At 54.9% G+C, this 22,259-nt stretch overlaps 5 protein-coding genes across 5 annotated transcripts; 3 read left to right on the top strand and 2 right to left on the bottom strand.

The window, feature by feature from the left end:
* Positions 1 to 6,494: 6,494 nt before the first annotated feature.
* On the top strand, positions 6,495 to 8,568 carry J4E78_005745 (uncharacterized protein; the record flags this gene model as incomplete). The annotated part of the gene is made up of 5 exons (XM_049366361.1): positions 6,495 to 6,502; positions 6,635 to 6,747; positions 6,793 to 6,981; positions 7,033 to 7,165; positions 7,215 to 8,568. 5 exons carry the CDS (start codon positions 6,495 to 6,497, stop codon positions 8,566 to 8,568), a joined length of 1,797 nt encoding a protein of 598 aa, XP_049222087.1.
* Positions 8,569 to 9,940: 1,372 nt separating this feature from the next.
* On the top strand, positions 9,941 to 12,064 carry SAC6 (Fimbrin, actin-bundling protein; the record flags this gene model as incomplete). Its single annotated transcript, XM_049366360.1, has 4 exons — positions 9,941 to 9,963; positions 10,035 to 10,245; positions 10,294 to 10,997; positions 11,044 to 12,064. 4 exons carry the CDS (start codon positions 9,941 to 9,943, stop codon positions 12,062 to 12,064), a joined length of 1,959 nt encoding a protein of 652 aa, XP_049222086.1.
* A 1,693-nt stretch (positions 12,065 to 13,757) lies between these two features.
* J4E78_005743 (uncharacterized protein) lies at positions 13,758 to 15,030 on the bottom strand (the record flags this gene model as incomplete). The annotated part of the gene is made up of 2 exons (XM_049366359.1): positions 13,758 to 14,528; positions 14,596 to 15,030. 2 exons carry the CDS (start codon positions 15,028 to 15,030, stop codon positions 13,758 to 13,760), a joined length of 1,206 nt encoding a protein of 401 aa, XP_049222085.1.
* A 561-nt stretch (positions 15,031 to 15,591) lies between these two features.
* On the bottom strand, positions 15,592 to 17,976 carry J4E78_005742 (uncharacterized protein; the record flags this gene model as incomplete). The annotated part of the gene is made up of 4 exons (XM_049366358.1): positions 15,592 to 16,708; positions 16,990 to 17,477; positions 17,527 to 17,555; positions 17,973 to 17,976. The coding sequence occupies 4 exons, from the start codon at positions 17,974 to 17,976 to the stop codon at positions 15,592 to 15,594; spliced, it is 1,638 nt and encodes a 545-aa protein (XP_049222084.1).
* Positions 17,977 to 19,821: 1,845 nt separating this feature from the next.
* Positions 19,822 to 21,904, top strand: J4E78_005741 (uncharacterized protein; the record flags this gene model as incomplete). The annotated part of the gene is made up of 5 exons (XM_049366357.1): positions 19,822 to 20,176; positions 20,226 to 20,416; positions 20,474 to 20,500; positions 20,562 to 21,849; positions 21,876 to 21,904. The coding sequence occupies 5 exons, from the start codon at positions 19,822 to 19,824 to the stop codon at positions 21,902 to 21,904; spliced, it is 1,890 nt and encodes a 629-aa protein (XP_049222083.1).
* Positions 21,905 to 22,259: the final 355 nt, after the last annotated feature.

Here is a 22,259-nt window from a genome sequence, read left to right as displayed (position 1 = left end):
TTTTGATTACCTATCGAAACACGCTAGACGATTCGAAGACCAGAAGGGCAGGCGTAGGTGGTAGAATATCGCGCGATGCTCTCGGTCCTGTGTAGAGACCCTCGGATGGGAGCTCTAGAATGCCGTCATATTACCGACGCACTGAGGTATATTGACCATGCCTTTAAGCGACGGTGGTGATTTATCCAGCCGCCCACTACCAAGGACGCGGGTAACGCACTTTGCTTTCCCTAGCGAGCCGGTGTAGTATCGAGAAGATATCGAAGGTGGCGTGTTTCCAGTAGATAGCGCAATAGCGCTTGCACGCGTTATCTGTTCGCCTGTTGCCCGGCGAAAGTACGTCTTTGGATAAAGATGAGTCGATGTATGGAGCGTCGATACCGGTACAGCCGCGTTCTGCAGTAGTATACCGGGTCGCTATGTGTCCATACAGCTGGATCCGACGGTCAGTACAGCAAGGACGTCGCGGTAGGCTGAATGCACCCATGGAAATCCATCGCCGCCTATGCATAGTTGCGCTGAGACCCTTCTTAGAACGTATGTTCCTCAATTCGAGTCATTCCAAGGTTCTTGATCATCGTATGTAATCCGCTTCATAGCGTGGGGCATACTGCAGTGTACCCTGAATTGTGGCAAGACATACAATTGACGCATGTAGGTATGTCGTGCGGATCATGCACCGCCCTAGCCACAAGCGACTCTGCTGCGAGATGGCAGCCTGCTTTGGCTGCCGTTGAGATGCTGCATGGAGGCGGAAGTCGACATGTGTGCCCACCGGCGACTTTCTGACTCAAGTGACGACTTCAAAACGTCTGCGTCGCTGCCGGCACTTTACAAGTACATACATACAGTGAGCGTGCGGCGCAGCGGGGGGAGCACGGCCGTCTACTTCACCCTAGCTCGCCAGCAAGCTTTTAGATTGCTTCAACCTTCCATTGAAGATCCGAGGTACAAGAATAGAAGAGCGGTGAAGGCTTCGCTTCTAGAGGATGTTTGTTGCCGGCAAAACGGGTAGTCATCTCAACCGAACAATGAACCCCTCACTTCGATTGTTCATTGTTGAACTTTGTTGAGCATCGAAGAGCATCTGGAGTGCAATCGAAAAGACGCTAGAGAACGTCGGAACAAGCGAGTCGTCCACAGAGCGTGACAAGGGGTGGGGCGAAAACCCATGAAGCAAGACCGGTGAGCGTGTCGACCCGCCAATCAAAATCGGAGGTCGCACCCCACGAGCTGCAAGGAGCGGTCGTGGCTTACTTGCTCCGTCGATACCCCGATAACGGCTCTGCTGTCTCCTGACGTGGCCGGTGGTGATTGGTAGCCGAACGCCTATCTGAACGCTTGAACGAGGATGTGGTGCTGATCAATATGGAAGCAAGGGCTCCAGAATGACCGTCGCGGGAGAATTCAATATCTCGCTCTGAATCCACGACGGTCGCTTCGCGCTCGTGGGCTATCAAGCGAAGACATGAAATTGTCAGTGGAACCGCACGTGAAGGCCTTATTCCAGCAGTTCGATCGAGCCGTGATCGTGGACGACTGAGGGGCACGAGCTTGGCTCAGACCATGCAGGGATACCCTATATCACATGCATATGCAAGTGCGGCTTGCTGCATACGCGGCGTTATCCAATCGAAGGCTAGATTGTCCCAAGCGCGGCCGCATCGCGGGATTGCCTCACGCTGCAGGAACGTTCGTACATGTGTTCGAGATGGTCTTTGACTTGGACGTGGAGAATGATTTGTTTTCTCTAGAGCGGTCTTCTCAGTCAAGCGGATGATAAGATTAGTAGTTGTACTAAGCAGGCTCAGGGCGACGCCCTCCTCCGGGGATACAGACAGCTGTGGTCCGAGTACAGATTGCGCTTTATTGCCAGTTGGACAGGAATGTACACAGACCCCACTGCGTGGCCACTACACGAGAACACGATGCTCGAGGGAGCTAAGGCTGATGCAACAAGAGTCGCCCTTTTGATGAACCCTGTCAAAGGGTCGAGAATAGAACGCTGGTCTTGTGCTGAGAGGTTGAAACCTCTGGGCGCTCGACCGGATCGGTCAAGGACGGTATTTGCTCTGACACACTGATGTTGCCAGTCCCGACTGCCGCTGTGGTGGTGGTCAGCAAGTAAGAGGTAGAGACAGGCGCGGGCCTTTCTCCACGATCCGCTCCCACATCGCGCCGGCTGCACTGCACGTTTATTTACACCTGTGCATATCTGCTAGCCACGGTAGTCCACGCGACGAGGGTGTGACTGCGCCTTGGTGAGGAGATGGTGCGCACAGCTCCTTGAACGTAGACTTACACACGGTAATACGGTGCGGGTCGCTTGAGCTTCTGGTCCTACCTTTCGCCTCTGGTGTGATTCACATACTAGCAACTGTACTACCGCACTGTAATAGAGTTCCTGGCATGGCCATTCCAATCTTGGCGAGGATCAACTGACGATGCGATATGCTCCGACAGCCCTCATCTGATGCCGTCAGTAGTGGTACAGGTGTGCGGGAATGTTGTTCCCGACCAGACTTGAGACCACATGTTGCAAGATAACATGGGAGGATTGGCCGTCAGAGCATCAATGTACGCTCCGCGGCTAGCAGGGGGGATCAGATGGATGCGAACAGTTGGTTTGGCGCCTGAGGCGATAACATGGGCAGGACAGGTGCCAACTGTCAAGTGGCTGGCCTGCTTTGAGTCCCAGAGTCGAGGCTGTCACCGTTCGCATGGTTGTGGCAGGGATGGAGGCGGATTCTCCCGTGCGCTGTGCTGCGAATCCCGTGACGCAGTGACATGGCAGGGCGTTTCTCGCTTTGAGGATTGCGGCGAGGGAGGCGTCCGGCCGTATTGCTGTTTCAGCTGGCCGAAAGGAATGCCCTTGTGATACTGCACTAGGTCACTGCCAGGGTACTGGGTCAAGAGATTCCGACAGCGAGACACGGTGATGAATATTGAGTTGCACTCATAGCGCGGTAGTGCGGGTGGCTGTTGAGGGCGCAGTAAGAAAGCGTGACCTCGGCTTGGCAGGGCTGCTTGGGGCTAGCGTCGCCAGCGCATCTACTCACCGCAACTAGTGGGCATCCTATCAAACTCTGCGGCGTCCACATCCAACGTCAAGCCCAAGCCTGTGTCACGGTCGGCACGTTTGTCCATCGATTGCAGTGTGGAGGGCTTCCAGCATCTATGGTCGACGCTGCGGACATGACATGGCTGTCGCACACAGTCGAGTCTCCACGTCGCACCTGCTTCACATGCTCGCTTCATGTCTTGCGTGTCCAGGCCGTCGAGTGGATAAGCCGATGGCCATGATAGACGCTGGTCTCAGTCCATACCGTCGACTACACAGCCAATCAGATGGGGTCTGACCAATACCAGACCAAACAGCTGGCTTGCACGGCCTACCGTCCGTCTATCCCGCTCGCTCTCGGGCCTCATCCCTGCGACAGTTGGATGGGGCGCCCATTTAGCCTGAGCAGGGAATTCGCACGGCATCAGGGTGTCGAGAGACATTCGGGAAGCTGGATCTCATCTACGTCCTGCCCAAAGCATCCATTGCCGCTGTGAAAGAGGAAAGGATGACGATGATGGTCAGCCCATGGGCGTGCCGCGGCAGTTGAGCCCGTTTCAGAGCGAGCGTGGCTGGCCGGCAGTGCTGCAGTGTCTCTCTCTGCTTTTTCGTCTCAGTGAGCACTACCAAGCGTCCCGCTCTGACTCGCAGCAGTGCAAATCATCGCGCCAGCCGGGCCACTCAGCAGCTCCAGCCGACTGTGCGTGATATGGACCCAGACGTTTGACCTGGGGCTTTCCGATCGCTTGTTGGGATGCGTTTCTGGGCTATGCTCCGCATCAACGCGGTCCGGCGCAGCTTAGTCAAAGGCTGCAGCCCTTGCGCGACTGCTCCCTATCACTCGACGACTGACTAGGTGTATTCGCACTGCGCGTCAAATATCTCCGGCTACTCTCAATGGCCCCATGTATTCAGCCGTGTTATCCCCATCGGGAGCCCATCCGATGCCTCAGGAAGCGGCACACTGGTGAAAAAAAGTAGGCGCCCGCTAAACATGGAGCCCACTATCCTTGCCCGCCATGTCATCGCCAGTGTTTAGGAAGCTGGCAGGAGTCTGGAGGCACGAACAGGAATAGCAGCCGTCTGACGGTCCCTGAGACGTGCTCATGGCAGCAGGCGTGCGAGAGGATGCGTCTGCTGTCGTGTTTCTTTGGGCCAGGGTGGTGGCTGGCACGAGAGTGCTATGCTCGCTTGCGTGCATAGTGGTCGTCGCGGTATAGCCTGGCAGCCCTGTCCCTGTCATCTCGTTCTCCATCCAGCGCCCTTGTCAACCGCACCGTCGGCGGATCAGCCCAGTCAGCATGCTCCAAGGTGGAGTCTGTGCGTCGAGAGCGAAACGGCCTGCCTTTCACGGGATTGTTGCTCGCGGGTCCAGGCTGGGTGCGCAAGCCGGGCCACCCCCATGCCATCGTGTCCTCTGCGACTCTCACCAAGCCCGATGTGAATTTAGATTGTGTGCTCGCGGCGGCTCGTGTGTGTGCAGCGCTGAGTCCCCAGAAGATCTCCACCACCCGTGCCTAGGTACAGTAAAGAGCCTGCACCTTGGGCGCACCGTCTCTGGCTTCACGCGCTGCTGCGGCTTCATCTCGACTGCATCGCCTGTCTCATTGAGCCGCTCCTGCAAACTCGCGCCGGCCCGTTCACGCAGCTACAGCGTTTCTCTACGGAACAACTTGCCAGCGACGCCCATCGCGCACTGACAGTGTAGAAGCATTGGACACGCCGCCTGCAAAAGAAGCGGCCACCTCGAACAGACTACCTGGCGGGGCGTGCGTTGCTCGCCTGTCTCGGTCAGCCCTCTTAGCTGCGGCCTGCCTGCTGTCGAGCGCTGCAGAGAATCCTGCAGCATCGCCGTCAAGAACGACTTCCTTCTCCACACGCAAGCAACCGTCCAGCGTCGTTGTTGTCCGCACTCTTCGCGTTCGTTCGTTGAAGAATTTGGTAAGTCAAAGGGTCTACCCACTCTCTTCTGTTCTGCCACGCTCGAATGCTGCCCGCCGGACACGCCGCCTGCGTTTCTCTCGCCTATCTGTCGCGCGTTGTCTGGTTGGTCCAGCACTAGCAAGAGGTCCCATCCCAACCACCTCCGCCTCTAAACCCTCCGCCTCCCCACCGCAGTCTGCGAAGAAGCCTCTCTGTTGGCTTTCCCTGTTTACATCCCATATACGGCCGCTTGTTGATTGTCTTGCACTCACTTCTTCCTCTTTTGTGTCCCACGTGCGAGTACTGACGCGTGCTGCGCGTAGTGTTTTCTTGCAGGTGCAGCGGTTATCAGTATCGATACAGCTCGGCCCGCATTAACGAAGCGCGACGACGTTACGACCCTTCACGACAACAACACTGCCCACGCCCACGTCCACCCTGCAGCACATGTTTCGACCCCGTTCAGCCATCTTCAGCTATTCTTCCAGACCGGCCTTCGTCAATTCGTCCCTTTGCGTGTTTTGCACCTGAGCGTCAAAAGCGTTGTCGACTACCAGCTCTTCCTGCTTCACGACTGCAACGACGTAACGATTAGCTTTTTGACCCTTTAGCATTGTTTGCAGCGTTCGAATTTAGCCTGCAGCTTCACTCGCGCCTTGAGCTTTGCGTCGCGTCTATCTATCGACAAGTCATCCTGGTCAGTTTCTCCATTCACGATTACCACCACTGCACTCCCACCCCAATCAATCCGGCCCACCACCCTTCACTCGACTCTCCCCATTGTACTCTCAAACCTGCCTCTCCAGTTGGATTTGTTTGCACACGTGTCTGGCCGCGTCTCGTTGGCTGCCGCTGCAGTCGACCGATTTCGTTTTGAGGAAGCAAACAACTAACTTGCGGTGAAGATCATTCGTCCTGTCAACCTTTTGCGGCAAGCTATAACATCAGCGAGCTATCGTCTGTCGGATACGTGCGCAGATACTGCAATCTAGTTTCGTGAGCGTCGACTGATTGCTCCGCCACAACAATACGCTCGGCTATCGTGAGGACTGACTCGAGCATCCTCGCGAAAAGCTTCTCGAAGAGCGACACAGAGACTTCTACGCGAAAACACGTCAATACCGTAAAGCTGGAGCTCCCGTCGATCTCGTCGGTCCACGCCCGCGGCCCCGTCGATACCTGGTACCAATCCCACTACCAGCCCAAGCCTGCAGTGTCCAACGAGCGTCTGCCAGCCCTACCCCAGATACAATCGCATCCTAGCGCCTCCTCAAATTCCTCTTCTCCACGAGGCGACTCCATTAGCTCTGGTTCAGTGGTTGGTGGAAGCGCAGGTTCTCATACATCTTACGCCGCATCGATCAACGGTCAGGCCACTGGGTTCAAGACGCCCTCCCCCGAACACACCCCACAGTCTATCCGTCGCGACTCCCACGTGAACGCGCAGTCACCATTCGGCACCCAAGACGGATACGGCTTTGCTACGGGCGGCTACAACAGCATGAACCAGATGCAATCGTATGCTGACGTGCATCAACCCCACATGGCTACCGCTACCCACGCTCCGGCGTCAGGTCCCCCTTCGGGCTTGTCGCATTACTCGTACCCCCCGCAACAGTCCTCGATGATGCAGCCTCAACACCAGTACAGCCAAGGCCCGCCCGGATATCCATATGGCTACCCCACTGGTGTCCCTTCGCAGATGCCTGCTTCTTCTGGTTCAATGAATCCGGCTATGGTGCCTTCAACGCTCCAACTGCCAGGTAAGCTTGATGCCATCTCCTCAGAGATAAAACTGACTCTTCTAGCTATGTCGTCCGGAGCCCCCGCATCATCACTACCAGGTTCGCAGAGCTATCAATCTCAGACCTTCGACCACACTGGCCAGGTCGCTCCCCCAGGAATGAAGCCTCGTGTGACCGCCACACTGTGGGAAGACGAAGGCAGTCTTTGTTTCCAGGTTGAAGCCAAGGGCGTTTGTGTTGCTCGCCGTGAAGGTATGTTCAGCCTTCAATCATACGACGGAATACTGAGCTGACTCATTATAGACAATCACATGATCAACGGCACCAAGCTTCTCAATGTCGCGGGAATGACCCGGGGTCGCCGTGACGGCATACTGAAGAGCGAGAAGACGCGCCATGTTGTTAAGATTGGCCCAATGCATCTCAAGGGTGTTTGGTAAGTGTCACCACTTCGCATGTGACTTCCACACACTAACATGAGACAGGATTCCTTTCGAGCGAGCTCTCGAGTTTGCCAACAAGGAGAAGATCACCGAGCAGCTGTATCCTCTGTTTGTCCACGACATTGGAGCACTGCTTTATCATCCCTCGAACCAGACGAGGGCAAGTGTAGGAAGCGCTGCCATGGCTGCTGTTGGGAACCGGAGACCTGACCATACGCAGACACATCAGCGATACCTGTCCGGACCGGCAGCGTCGCAACCTCCGTCGCTCCATCATCACCACTCGATGAGCAACCCGATTGGCGCTGCCATGTCTCAGCCACCGCATGCTATCCAGCCGCACCCTTCGTCAGGTCGCCCAGGCATCGACCGGGCTCACACTTTCCCTACTCCTCCCACAAGCGCCTCAAGCATCATGGGTATGGGCAACCAAGGTAGCTCATACGAGTGGAACGGCGCCAACGTCCAGAACTCCCAAGGAGGTCAGCCGCTGTCCATCGACACTGGACTGAGCAACACGCGCTCTGTACCAACCACCCCCGCCAGCACTCCACCCGGCGCTGTGCAGCAGGGTATGTCCTACGCTTCTGGTCAGAGCTTTGATGGCTCCAGGCCCTTGTACTCAGGACCACCATCTCAGCCAGGCCAATACGCACAGGGCCAGCCCATGATGGGATACCGTCAAGACGGCTCCTACCCAAAGACCGAGATGGCACCACCATCGCGCATCAGCGATGTGCCGGATGAAGGCGACGTGAAGCCAGCCGATGGCATGATGCCGCAGGGTAGCGAGCAGGTGGCTCCTCCCCAAGCTGGAAGCGAGGGCGATCATGAAAATGAGTACACCCACGCCAGCGCTCCTTACAACGGAAACAGAGGCCCTTACGGATACACCTCCAACGGTGCACCTGGCGCCATGCACCCCGACCACGCCCACCTGTCTCCTGAGATGACGGGATCGCCCCACCAAAACGGGTCCGGAAGAGCCACGCCTCGATCGGCAGCTACCGGCCAACCTCAATGGAACCCAGGCTACTCCACGCCGCAACGTCAGGGACCCCCTTCCAGCAACCTTTACAGTGTCATGAGCGATCCCCGAGGTGCTCCCAACGGTAACACAGCTCACGACGCCTACCAGGGTCCCGGCGCTGTCTCGCAGTACTCCAGCCAGGGATACCCTCCCTCCAACGGAGTTAACAACTCCGGTAAGCGCGGTCGCGACGACGAGGAGCAGGATCCATACCGCCCTGACAGCGTTCAAGGCGACGATATGGGCGGCCTCAAAAGACGCAAGACTATGGAGGGCGGTGCAGTTGGTGGAAGCTACGCCGACCCCAACCCTGGCATCCAGCGCGCGCATACCATGACGGCCCAGGCTCAGCGTACTAGGCGGTAATCGGACTCATTCGCGCAAGCATTCGGGTGGTCAGCTGCCTGTTCTCACATTAGAAGGCGGTTTGGCCTCTATCTACAGCGATTTCGCGGCATTGAGCGAGCGGTCTTTTCAGCAGCAACACAACATGGTACCTCGACATTCACCAGCAGACTCACGGACCGAAACGCAACGACTCGGGGCGACCCAGACGCCCATCTTGTCGCTCTCTCGTATTTCCTAGTGTTTATATTTCCTTTGGTTATGTCTCTTGTCTACATTTCAACACGTTTCGGCATTCACGACTTTAACGACCATTTGCTTCTCGGAACTAGTGTTCCACGACACCATATCCTGGGCTTTCAGTCTCATGATATACGACTTCTGCATGCGGCACGAGCACGTGCAAGTCTTGTACATTCTACAACCACGTCTTTTACTTTTCTGGAGCTGGAAAGAGTCTGGAAGCTTTTCGGAGTCGGTCGTGCTGCCACCTCAGTAATCCTCTCGCTCGACATACGCCAACACACCCACCGTTAATACCGGACACATGTGGCAGTGGGACCGACAACGTGAGCGACACAACTCCAGTACTCTTTCCTGCTTGGGAAACAACGGCGCGTCATGTTTGACGAAAATGCAGGCGTACACGACGGGATGTTCACGCAATGATGACATTGATTTGGCGGGCATGTCTAGAGTCGACATGTCGCCCTGTTGTTTTTTAGTAGGTGGTGCGTTCGGGCTGAATAGCATACGGACAGCCGTCAAGCCACTTTGAGCTACTTAGGAGACGGGATGGTTTAGTGTCTTATTTTCGTTGGACGAGCCGGCGACATGGACCTTATGATGTTAATGAGGGAATCAAAAGCTCTTTTTCCACTGATGTTATGCGTTTGCGATTGACTGTGATGGACTGTGATGCGTTGTATGTATGCGGCTTTTTCATAAGTAGAGACTAAGGCTGGCTCTAGCGACGGGTGAGGTGGCAATGGACACCGCTTCACACACTAGGGACCCATGGAAGTCTTGGGCATTGACGACGGGCGGGTGTTGGAGAGAGATGAAGCGGCGAAAAGATTCAAGGGCATTGCGCGTCCAGGGGTACGAGATGGTCGTGTGTGCCACCTGCTATGTGGTCGGGTTGGGTACAGGTGAAGGGATAGCAGCCTAATGCAGGGAGCGCGGTGACGTGCGTACGTAATCCGGGATCAAGTTGCGACCTGCCCCTCGAGGCGTCCGTCTTGGCAGTCGCCCCACGTCGTCATCGGGTAAGCAAAACAGAGGCTCAAAGTCGACGAACGCGCATCCAGAACGAGGCGGAGCCAGGCAGTCACGTTGCCGCCCAGTATATCCTTCCCGCTGTGCTAGACTTCTGTCCACCTGCACCGCCAACATGAACATCATCAAGCTGCAAAAGTACGTGGGCGCGCCGCCCTTCTTACAGTATCCGCTGGCTTCCACGGTAGCTAACAGGCCATTGCGCACAGGAAATACCCCCAGTTCGAGCAGGGCGAGATCTTTGGCCTGCAGGATGCCTTCCGCAAGCTCGACGTCGACGACAAGGGCTACCTCGACGAGAGCACCGTCATCAAGGGCGCCCAGCAGTCGGAGCACCAGCCCTACGACGTGGTGCGGCAGGCCCTCAAAGAGGTGGAACTCGACAGCTCGCGGAGAGTAGAGCTCGACGACTATGTAGATGTACGCATTGCAGCATACCACGTACCACGTGCAAGCTAACCGCAACAGCTCATCTCCAAACTGCGCGTCTCGTCGCCTGCCCAGCAGCGCATGTCGACCGGCCCAACCCGCCCACGAGCCGGCACAGCTTCCAGCGTCAACTCGCCCTCGAACCCAGGTCACGCCTCCAAAGGCAGCGTCGGCGGCGGCAGGATCCAGGTCCAGGGCTCTTCGGCAAACGTCACCCACACCATCAACGAAGATGAGCGCACCGAGTTCACGCGCCATATCAACGCCGTCCTCGCCGGCGACCCAGATATCGGCGACCGCCTGCCCTTCCCGACCGACACGTTCGAGATGTTCGACGCCTGCAAGGACGGATTGGTCCTGTCCAAGCTTATCAACGACAGCGTACCGGACACCATCGATGAACGTGTGCTGAACAAGCCGGGCAAGAAGATCAAGTCGCTCAACAACTTCCACTTCACCGAGAATAACAACATTGTCATTGAGTCGGCCAAGGGTATCGGGTGCTCCGTCGTCAACATTGGCAGTGGAGACATCATCGAAGTACGCGAGCACTTGATTCTGGGTCTGATCTGGCAGGTCATCCGGAGAGGTCTGCTCGGCAAGATTGACATCAAGCTACATCCTGAGCTGTACAGGCTACTGGAGGACGACGAGACACTGGAGCAATTCCTGCGTCTGCCACCGGAGCAGATCTTGCTAAGATGGTTCAACTACCACTTGAAGAACGCCAAGTGGCACAGGACGTATGTACAAGCTCCATCATACTCACCATATAGCTAACCTTTCCAGTGTCTCCAACTTCTCCACCGACGTCAAGGATGGAGAGAACTACACCGTCCTCCTCAGCCAGCTCGCCCCTGAAACCTGCTCTCGCGCGCCGCTCCAACAAACCGACCTCCTCCAGCGCGCTGAGATGGTCCTGCAGAACGCCGACGCCCTCGACTGCCGCAAGTTCCTCACACCCACATCACTCGTAGCTGGAAACCCGAAGCTCAACCTGGCCTTCGTCGCCAACCTGTTCAACACACATCCCTGCCTCGACCCCATCACCGAGGAGGAGAAGGCCGAGATTGACGACTTTGATGCGGCAGGAGAGCGCGAGGCCCGTGTCTTCACTCTGTGGCTCAACTCTCTCGATGTCAAGCCCGTCGTACAATCGTTCTACGAGGATCTCAAGGACGGCACAGTTATCCTACAAGCATACGACAAGGTCATTCCAGGCAGCGTAAACTGGCGACACGTCAACAAGCCGCGCGAAGGCCAAGAGCTGATGCGCTTCAAGGCCCTCGAGAACACCAACTACGCCGTCGAGCTCGGCAAGCAGGTCCAATTCTCGCTACCAGGTATCCAAGGTGCCGACATCACCGACGGCCAGCGCACACTCACCCTCGGTCTCGTATGGCAGCTGATGCGCAAGGACATTGTCTCGACCCTCAACGGTCTCGCCCAACAGCTCGGCAAGCGCGAAATCTCCGACGCAGACATGATCAAGTGGGCCAACGACATGGCACGCAAGGGCGGCAAGAGCACCCAGGTCCGCTCCTTCAAGGACTCTTCCCTCTCCAACGCCGTCTTCTTGCTCGATGTCCTCGCCGGCATGAAGCCCGCTTACGTCGACTACGACCTCGTCGCCCAGGGCCGCAACGACGACGAATGCTACCAGAACGCCAAGCTGGCTATCAGTATTGCGCGAAAGATGGGCGCTACTATCTGGCTTGTGCCCGATGATATCGTTGCCGTGCAGAGCAGGCTTATCACTACTTTCATTGGTAGCTTGATGAGCACGCATGAGAAGATGGGTGGACAGTAAGCGCAGTGTTGTCAGATCGTCTTGACTGAATGTAAGCCTTTTGAGGCGGATGGGTAAACGATGGAACGAACGCCCTATGGGTGAAGCGTGCGAGCGTTTTTAGTTTTGTCTTTTGGAAAATAAGTTCTTCGCAAGGAATGAGAAAACATCATCGTTGTTCACTGTCATCCTTCTTTGAGTTCAGCTTTTTGATGGGAGTCATATATTCGATGTCTATGCCTTTTGAGGTAGACGTGCAGGCTTGGACAGACATAAGCCGACGTTGTCGTAGTTTTGATCACAGCTACCAAGCCTGGGAAGAAAGCCGAAGCACATGTGATGGTCGAAGTCGAATTTCGGAGAACTGTGCCTGAAAATTGCGTCTTCATTCTTCTGCATGATGAACCAGTCGAGGAGATTTTCATGCCATTGGGTTCGCGATCTGGAACGCAGCATGACTGCGACCGCCTTGACTTTGATTAATCTTCTGTGAGTTCTTGCAGAGACGGAGGAAAAAGCAAGCAACATGATGATATTGCGGTTTTCTTTTTGAAGTTTTGTTTCGCAGTGCTCCACTGCACTTTTCATGCAACTTTGAACTTTTCTTTTTGGAGAATACTATCTGATTCAATGCGGTGGAAGAGTAAAGAAGGAGTCCAGCGACACAGCGACATACGGTGGGCCAAGTATGTTTTTTTAGGAAGGCAGAGGAGAGTCATCGAGTCTCTAAAATTCTCTTTTTGGTGTCTCTGAGCTGGGAAACGGCGGAAGAAAGGACCATGTCCCTCTGGTTGGAGATTTTTGGGAGGAAGCAGACACATGTCTACCAACGCCATGACTTTTGTTCCAGAGAAAGGGGGGTGTGGAGAGATTGTTGAAATAAAGACCATAATTCTAGAGGACGTTCTCTTTGGAGAAAGCGGACACATGTCTTTGCGAGCCATGCTTCTTGGTCCAGAAAAAGGTGGAGGTGAAGAGTGTGTGGGAGGTGCAAGGTCGAGAGAAGACGTGCTTTTATACGCACCGGCGGCGGGGGAGTATTTGTGGCGCAGCGCTGGAGAACGACATGTAGTGTGCGCCTTGTAATTTTGAAGTAGATGTAATGCTTTGGCGGAAGCCGACATGAAACATATTCCGGGTGTTTTTGTTCTTGGGCACAGAGCCGAGGCAGGTGCCATGAGTCCAGTCGAACGTATTTTTGGAAGATAGGTAGGCTGGATGTAATCAAGGGCCTGGACTTGGAGAAGGGAAGGAGCAGGCATGGGGCGTTGTGCAGGCCATTTCTTTCCGAACGACGAACAGTGACATGAAGTACTTCCGGATATCTTTGAAATGTGCCTCGAGTGTAGGCATTGCTGGAAGGTTTCAGGCATCGGTTCTTTTTAAGGTGTTTTTGGTAATATCTCCTTGTTGTTATGGAGTCCGAAGTCGGAAAACAGACCATATGTGGATGATTTGCGCGTTTTGAGAAGGGAAAGACATAACATATTTTGCCCAGGTTTTTAGGTATGCCACACATTTTGGAGGTAAATAGGAGAAAGAAGGAGGTAGAGAGGATTCTCGAGCTTATATACTGTATCCATGACCGAAGATGAGATGACAACATGGCATCGAGAACCTCCAGTTTTGGAAGAAAAGAACTTTGTATATAGACATGATCCTAGATCTATCATGGGCTATGGCCTACCTGTATGCTTCCATATCCCCTCCTCAATCACGTCCTCATCCCCCCACTCCTAACCCCCATACTAACCGCCTCCGTTCCACCACTCTTCTCCCACCCATCCGCCTTCCTCCTCCCCAACGCCCTCCTCAATATCCACTCCTTGGCCGTAACCTCCTCCTCGCCCTCCACATTCCCTCCTTCCACCAAACTCTTCAACAAAACATCATTCTCCGGCCGACAAAAATACACAAGACTATACCTCTCCACACTCCCCTGCTCCCCCGGCGGCGCAACAACACGATGAATATTACTCCTCAACGCGCCGTTTGAGAACTTGACGAGTGCATCGCCGAGATTGACGATGCAGTGGCCCGGTAAGGGACGCACGTATGTCCAGCCGTCTTCGCAGAGTTTCTTCTCGATGGGTGTGGGTGGTGGGGATGTGGATGTTGGTGCGAGAGGGGAGATGTGGGATGGCAGTCTGACTTGCAGGCCACCCAGGCGGTTGAATAGGACGGTCACGCTGCCGAAATCTGTGTGTTCGCCCAGTGCGACGCCTTTGAGGGATTGTTCTTGTGGGGGTGCTTTGACGAAGCGGATTTGGTCGCCTGATGAGGCGTGTAGACGGTGGATTGCGGGTAGGCCGCCTGCTGACTTCGTCTCTGTTGCAAGAGGGAGGCGAGAGGAGAGTAAGGATGTGATGAGCATGCAGATTGCGTGGGACGAGGTGATATAGGATTTGTATAGCTCGCGGTGTGGGTTCAAGACGGCTGGCGAGGGAAGGGGGTCACTGAGACCGAGGATGTCGTCTTTGGAGATCTGGAAGTCGTGAGTTAGTAGTTGCGCTAGCAATGTTCGAGTTGGAAAGGAGCAAAGTAAGATGTACATTGTAGATTTCATTCCGGTCTTTCGTTCCTTGCTTATCGACGTAACCTTCGCCGTACCCTTTGTAGCCAAAGTAACTGCCCTGGTCCTTGAAGTCGTATTTGATCTTTTCCGAGACATCTAGATCGTAGAAGTCTCGCATTATTTCGAATAGCTTGTCCACATCTTGGAGTAGCGCATCGCCGTCGACAGCGGACGTGTTGGTAGTATTGTTGCTGTCACTGTTTGAATGTATATTGGAGCTGCGTACGTCAAGATAGAAGAAACCCAGCTCGCGACATGCTTGCCAACACCTGTTTTGTTCTTCTTCGTCGCGGTCGAGTAACTTTTGAAGCGAGATGCGGAGAAGTGGCGCGGTGGGTACGTTGTCGGGGAAGATTGGAAGATCGGGAAAGTGATCGCGTGGTGGGGATGGGGAGTGGTCTGAGTGAGGCATGGCGAGTAGGTGTCAGATGTTTCATGTGGTGAACTACATCGCGGAGGAACGCAAGATACGTGCGTTGTTCGCATGTCGTGTGGGCCGGGTATAACTGCTGGTGATAAGGTACACAAGTGGAGGAGCGCGTGGAGAACGCGGGGTAGCCTCGGATAGCTAGGGCGATAGACAACACTAGGGAATGACGATAGAGTTCAGAAGGAGCGATCACAACAACACAAGACAAAGACATCACGATGCATGAGACGATTGTTAAAGGAGACGCAATTCATTAACTATCCACAGATGTAGCTCCGATATTTCCACCACCCGAACAAGCAGACATGAACACCAACCCAAACACCGAGAGCGATAGACACCGATCGATGCCTGAGAGCGCCATGCTACCCGTCAAGTGACGATGCAAAAGTTATGAACACAAGTATAAGATGAGGGGCCATGAGCAAGCAAACGCCTAAGGGATGATTGAAGATCGAACGTTTGAATGAGACCTGAGTGATGTTAGATGATGCGCGACGATGGACATTGAAGGTGATGGTGCTTACCATTGACGAGATGTTTCTACAACCTGGATCCGTGGACAACCTTGTAGTCGACAGCCATCTCCATACCATCGTCATCAATGACGAGAATACGGACGCTGCCACGGCCGTTGTCGAAGGACTCGGTCAGGCGGGAGATGAGACCGCTCTGGTCAAGGACGGGAAGACCCTGCTTGACATCGCCAGACTCGGTCATGGCAACAACGCGACCGTCCTCACGGATGTCAAGAACACGGTACTGCTTGAAGACAGGTCCGAGCATGTTCTGGACAACGACGGAAGGAGCCGGGTTGGAGATGAAGGAGGACTCCTCATGGAGCTGCTTGGTGAACAGGTCAACACCGAGGTAACGGTGCTGGCCAGTCTGGGAGGAGGTGGTGATGCGGATGACCTGGCAAGGGCGGCCCTGGAGGATCAGGAGATCGCCAATGCGGATGTGGTGGCAGGGGATGGTGATAGTCTTGGTGGAAGCCATCTTGCGGACTGTACGGACAGAAGTCGGGACAGGTGCGATAGAAGCAGAGACGGGTGCGGGTGCGTGGGTGATAGAGTGGGAGTGGGCAGGTGCAGCAGCAGAGACTGTGGACCTGGGAGGGGCTGGGGCTGGGGAGCTGTGGACGCGAACGACCCTTTCAACTGGAGCTCCGGATTGGACGGGGCGGGCAGGGGCAACAGAAGGAGTAGCCGAAGTGTACTTCTCCTTAACGATTACCTCTTCACGGTCGTCGTCGTACTTGGCACCGGGGTAGGAGTGCTCGTGAGAGTGGTGGTGACGGTGAGGGTGGATGGGGTGTTGGATACGGTCGGCGACCTTGTGAGCGGCGTGGGAGATTCCTTGACGAAGCGAGTGGTATTGGCCCTCGTTGTCGTAATATCCCATATCACGCTTGCGGTGCTTGGGGGGTGCGGCAGTGGAACGAGCAGATGATTCTACTCGGACCTCAGATGGCTGGTGGGAGGCAACAGACTCGACGTGCTTGCTGCTGGGGAAGGTGTCGTGCTTGGTGGTGTAAGTCTCCTTCGAGTAGCTTGCACCGGCGACGATGGGACGGGTACGTTCGCGAATCTGACGTTCAGTAACGTCGATTTGGGATGGAGCGTAGTCGGTGGCAGGGCCGTGGACTGTATTGAAGTGTCTATCGTAGGTCCTGTCCTGAACCTCGACGTGGGAGTGGGATGATGTAGGAGGTTGGGGGTGAGGTTGGTAGCTGAAGGAAGAAAGGAAGGTCAGCTTTGGGTTGGGCAAGGAAGAGCTTAGAGGAGGTGAGGGAAAAGTGGGGCCTGCATGTCGCTAGGACAACAACAGATGAAAGGGGTTAGCGGCTAGCGCGTGGCTGGGTGCCGCTAAAGTCAGGGGGTTGGTCTGTTGTGCTGATCCGTGCGAAGATGCGCTGGCAAAACAATGGATCGGACTTACCGGTCGTGGGATCGCTCAAACTCTACGCGGTCAGTACGCTGAACGTGCTGAGAATGAGGCTGGGGTTGGGGCTGCTGGTGCTGTCCGGGCTGTCTGTAGCGAGTCTGCTCGTGGATATGTAGCTCCTCACGGTGCTGGGGAGGCTGCTGAGCGTGAAACTGCTGGGGCTGGGGAGCCTGCTGAAACTGCTGCTGCTGCTGCTGGGGAGGAGGCTGGGGACGACGGAGGCGCTCTTCTTCGTAGATGCGGACCTCTTCCTTGACGTGGGTGTCGTGGTGTTGCTGCTCAAACTGCTGCTGCTGTTGGGGAGCCGGAGGAGGAGGGAGGACGGTAGCGGAGAAGGATTCGTGGACCTCTTCGTGACCTTCCCGTCCGTGAGAAGCCTGTTGCTCGAACTGTGCTTCCTGTTCTTCTACCTGGACACTGGTAGATTCCTTAACTTCCGCGTTCCGATACGCAGACGGGAAGACACTGAAGGGGATCGGAACCTGAGTGGATTAGCATAATTGCTTATACACTCGCGGTGAGAGAGCATACTCGTGCTTCAAAATCCAGTTTGCCGGAGTCTGGTCGTTCGTTCCTGAAAACCCTTCGAACCGTTCGAAAACAATTCGAAAGGAATCAAGAAGAACTTCTTGGCTCCTTTGAGGGTCTCACGTGGAGATATTTGGAGATATAGGATCTACTGAAGAGTCGCCAGCTTTATGGTGTTGACGTGCAGCAGCTTGAAGATGCGCAATTGGATGCAGTAGCGGGGTGTAGGTGGAGGAGTGATGGAGTCAGGCTGGCCGAGGAGGGGGATCAAGTAGATTGGCGGTCAGTCGGATCACTGTTGTGTCGGCGTATCGATGGTCGCAGGGTTGTGGAGGCTGGGAAGCTTTGGCAGAGCTGTTCAAGCTGGGACTAGCGTTATTGACACGGAGCACTAGCGCGTATCAGCTTCCCCTTTTTCCCAGCCATGGACCGATTCAACCCCAGAGAACCCATCACATCCTGGCGCTTCTCGCACCGAGGTAATTTCGGACGCGCAACTGATCTTAGCACGGCTGTTGACCGGGCAATGGCCAGCAACTGGTGTCGCAATCCAGAGTCGAGTCGCATTGGAGCTCCACAGAGCTGCCGGGAGCTTCCCCGACCTGGCTGCAGCTCCACGACCATGGCCATTGGCAGTGGGCCGATCCCAATGTTGCGTGGTATGCTTCAATTGGGGCCGGACGGCCTGCTCATGCATGATGCGCCAGCTCCTCCGTGAAGAGAGGCATTTTCAGCTCAGCCTATCCATGTCGCGCGCGGCCAGCTGTTGATAGCTCCAAGCCTCTCCCCAGCCACCGCGTTTTCGTCGCGTCATAATTGGTCAGAGCTCCATATTGCTGCAGCCCGAAAAGCATGGCTGCAGCTGCGTGGCCCGACGATCACGGATCCGCCGGACTATCACGTGCGACACGGTTCATCGATCGCGGTCCAGGTGCTGCAAATTGACGCGGACTGGGTGAGCTGTCCGGTCGCTTGTGGACTCGACGCATGTGAACCGTGGTTCTCAACGGCTGTCCGCATCATCGTCCCCACGACGTGCGCCCGCGTCTGACATGCAGCACCTGCCGCAGCGACGGTTTCGTGATTGTGGAGAGTTTAGTGATTGGATTGGTGTGCTACAAGGACTGTGTGGTCTGTCAATGTCACGTAGCTGTTGTACGGTGTTCGCACTGAGAATGTCAGCAGTCTATACCCAGGAGCGAATGGTCGCTATAGTTCGGACAGTCTGCTATGCATGCCTCCAAATAGCACCTGCAAGATCTGACTCTTTTTTTTCTGCAATGCGCGTTTCTCTATACTTTTCCCTGTGCATACGTTGTCATACATAGCAACACTAACGACTTGCAACAAGGATGTAGAACCGACGTGGGTTTGGCTTCGGGAAGTCGATGGCCCGACGAAGCATTTCCGATGATTTCTGCGATACCGGATGACTGACCCGATTCCAATGACGATGGAATTTGCGACGTGCTTCGATGTAGGAGTTGCATGTTTATGCGGAAATCGACGTTGGCTGGCCGCGGCTTCCAATTGTCCAGTAGCTGCTGATCGCGCTGTTTTGTTGCATCTCGGCTATCAGTATAGGTAGGAGCGACTACACAACCTTACTCTCTACACCCTTTTCATCTTTGCTATATCGTTCATTACATGATCAGTCTCATGCTTGGACCATACTCGTGGACGCCTGTAAACTTTCCATTCCAGCAAGCATTAGGTCATGTCTTCATGAGGCTCTATCCAGTCGCCATTTCCCCTTCTAGATCAGCAAGCATCTGAAGCGGCGAGCGAGCTTGTGTTGTACTCGGCACATGGCAATGCTCACCAGACTGAATGTTGCTATTACGATGAATTCCCCGCTTCTTTGCAAGACTTCCTCTTCTTCACGTCGGGTTAACTAGGAAGGCGACTGTATTGAGAGCCACACAGTACAGAATGTACTACACCTTCTAGTCAACCGACGCCTACTTCTTTTGTTAGGCTTTTGTGCTTTCCGTCGTGCCATTCTATCTTCTATCGAAGAGCGAGAGAACGAATAGTTTCGCTGTTAGAGTTGTTGTCAGAAAGAGCTCTCAACTATCATTGCTCTTTCCATCTCAGACAGTCTGCAAGAACAAACACCACGTTGAGGTAGCTACGATGGACGCCACAGGCCAGATTGGGAGACATCTATCTCTATGATATGCTTCCATCTTCTCCATGACAACACGTATTGCTTTCCTTGGTAGCATTCATCACCCCATTGTCTATTAGTCTTCTATTCGACCATTCACAAGCTGTTGAGTACATCCCAGCTCCAGCATGCGTTTCCCATCCGCGGCGCTTCTTGCGTCGATACTCGCAATATCAGCAACAGCCCGATTTGTCATATACGCAGACGAATGGCACCCAACGCGTCCAGACAACCCACGAGATCGAGCTGGCATCGACCATGTCATCCTCGCCTTTGCCCCAGCCAACGCAACAGCTACGTTCCAGCCCAAAGTTCCCATACACACCATCCGCACCGAGTTCCCCAACGCAAAGGTCATGATTGCTGTTGGCGGCTGGGGCGATACGGTTGGTTTCTGTCAAGCCACGAAGTCCGACGCATCGATGCTCGCGTTTGCCGCTGATGTTGCTACTATGCTTGCCAGGACTGGAGCAGATGGAGTCGGTGAGTACACCATCTACCTACATTGGTTACTTGTCGATGCTCACAACAGAAGACATCGATTGGGAATATCCTGGCGGCAACGGGGCGGACTACAAACAAGTGGCGAACTGGGATCAGACTTACCAGATCGCCGCGTTCCCTAAGTTACTGGCTGCCATCCGTGCTGCTATTGGGAAGAAACTGCTTTCGATCGCTGTCCCAGGAAAAGAAGGCCAGTCATCATACACATGTTTGAAGCAAGTCAACTGACAAGTAGTAGTTGACATGCTTGGATACACTCGAACAACCGGACCTCAGATCTGGCCATCCGTCGATTTCATCAACGTAAGTGACATCATCTCTCTCACACCAACCTTGCAGAGATCATAGGTACTAACTCTCCCAGGTGATGAGCTACGACCTAATGAACCGCCGAGACACAGTAACCAAACACCACAGCTCCGCCATCGATGCCGAAAACAGCATAAAAGACTACCTCGCCATGGGCGCACCCCCCTCCAAGCTCAACCTCGGCTTCGCATACTACGCCAAATACTTCACCACGCAAGGCGACTGCAGTGGCAGCCCCCTCAACTGCCCCATCGTCCTTGCGGAAGATGCCCAAGGCAAAGACACACTCACCTCTGGCGCCTGGACCTTTGAGAGATCTCGCATGCGCCCCGTTGATGCCTCCTCTCTGACCGTATCCCAAGACGGCACCTGCGGTCCAGAAAAGGGAACCAAGTGTGAGACAGGCTGTTGTTCTCAACATGGCCACTGCGGTACTTCGCCTGAACACTGCAACGGCGCCTGCCAACACGCGTTTGGAACTGGATGTACGGACGCCGATGTAGCAGCTTCATGGCAGCTCGCAGCCAAACACGGTGTTACTGACGAAGTAGCTGGCGGACAATACTACTTCGATGCCACAAACCGCCTCTTCTGGACATGGGATACGCCCGAACTCATCACAAGGAAATTCGACAACATCGTCCGCAAGTACAAGCTCGGAGGCGTCATGGCGTGGAGTCTAGGGGAAGACAGCGCGGACTGGAGTCATATCCGACAGATGGCGAAGGAAGTTGCCAAAGGTGGACTGGGTTTGACGACTGCCAGCGACTCCAATATGCCAGTCGATGCAGGTGGTGGCTACATGCACGACGAGATCGCTCATTATTGCTGTCCAAACGGCTACGATCCAGCGAAATTCTTGATCTACCAACCGGGATATATGTTTCCACTCACTTACCATCCTTTTTTGGTCGACTGCGGGGATGGGAAAGGGCGGGTTTACTGTGCATGCGACACCCCCGAATGTCACTGGGGGTCACTTCATGTGGACCACTACGATGGCAATGACCCGGTTCAGTCCATGTCGAACGAGGATGGCCTTGTGGAGATGCAATACACCACGGACGCCCTCCAAGCAATGCCAACTGAGCACGACCAAGCCGCACTCGAGACTCCGCGGCCGCATGTCGGTGTCATGACCGAATGCTTGGGTGAGGGTGGTGCCACGACATGGTGTCCACTACACTACACAAACGACCTCCCATCCATGCCAACTGAGACCAGTCCAGCTGCAATCGAAACCTCATGGCCGACTGACGCTATCATCCTTGAATGCATGGGCGAGAACGGTGGCCTGACTTGGTGTCCGCAATCCTACACAGACGAAGCCCTATCGAGTATGAGTAAGTCCAAAGCAGCCGCACTCCAGACTCCGTCGCCAACACCCTTGCCGACTGACGGTGTCTTTATGGAATGCCTGGGTGAGCATGGTGGCCTAACTCGCTGTCCACAATACTATACGGATGCCGTCCTATCCAAACATTCTGAACTCCACATACCTGCACTCCAGACTCCGTGGCCAACACCCTTGCCGACTGAAGGTACTTTTCTCGAATGCATGGGTGAATACGGCTTGACTTGGTGTGGGGTATCGGCCACGCAGGACTTTCTATCGAAGCTGAGAGACTACAACGCACTGCATACTCCCACGCCGACTCCCTCGCCGACTAGCAATGTCCATTTCGAATGCACAGGCGTGCATGGTGGCCTAACTCGCTGTCCGCATTCCGTCATGGACAACTTCGTATCCCAT

Source organism: Alternaria triticimaculans (genome assembly GCF_023758025.1).
Source record: "Alternaria triticimaculans strain BMP 0046 chromosome Unknown scaffold_7, whole genome shotgun sequence".
NCBI lineage: Eukaryota > Fungi > Ascomycota > Dothideomycetes > Pleosporales > Pleosporaceae > Alternaria > Alternaria triticimaculans.
The sequence above is the reverse complement of the archived record's forward strand: the minus strand, read 5'-3'. Positions and strand labels throughout refer to the sequence as shown.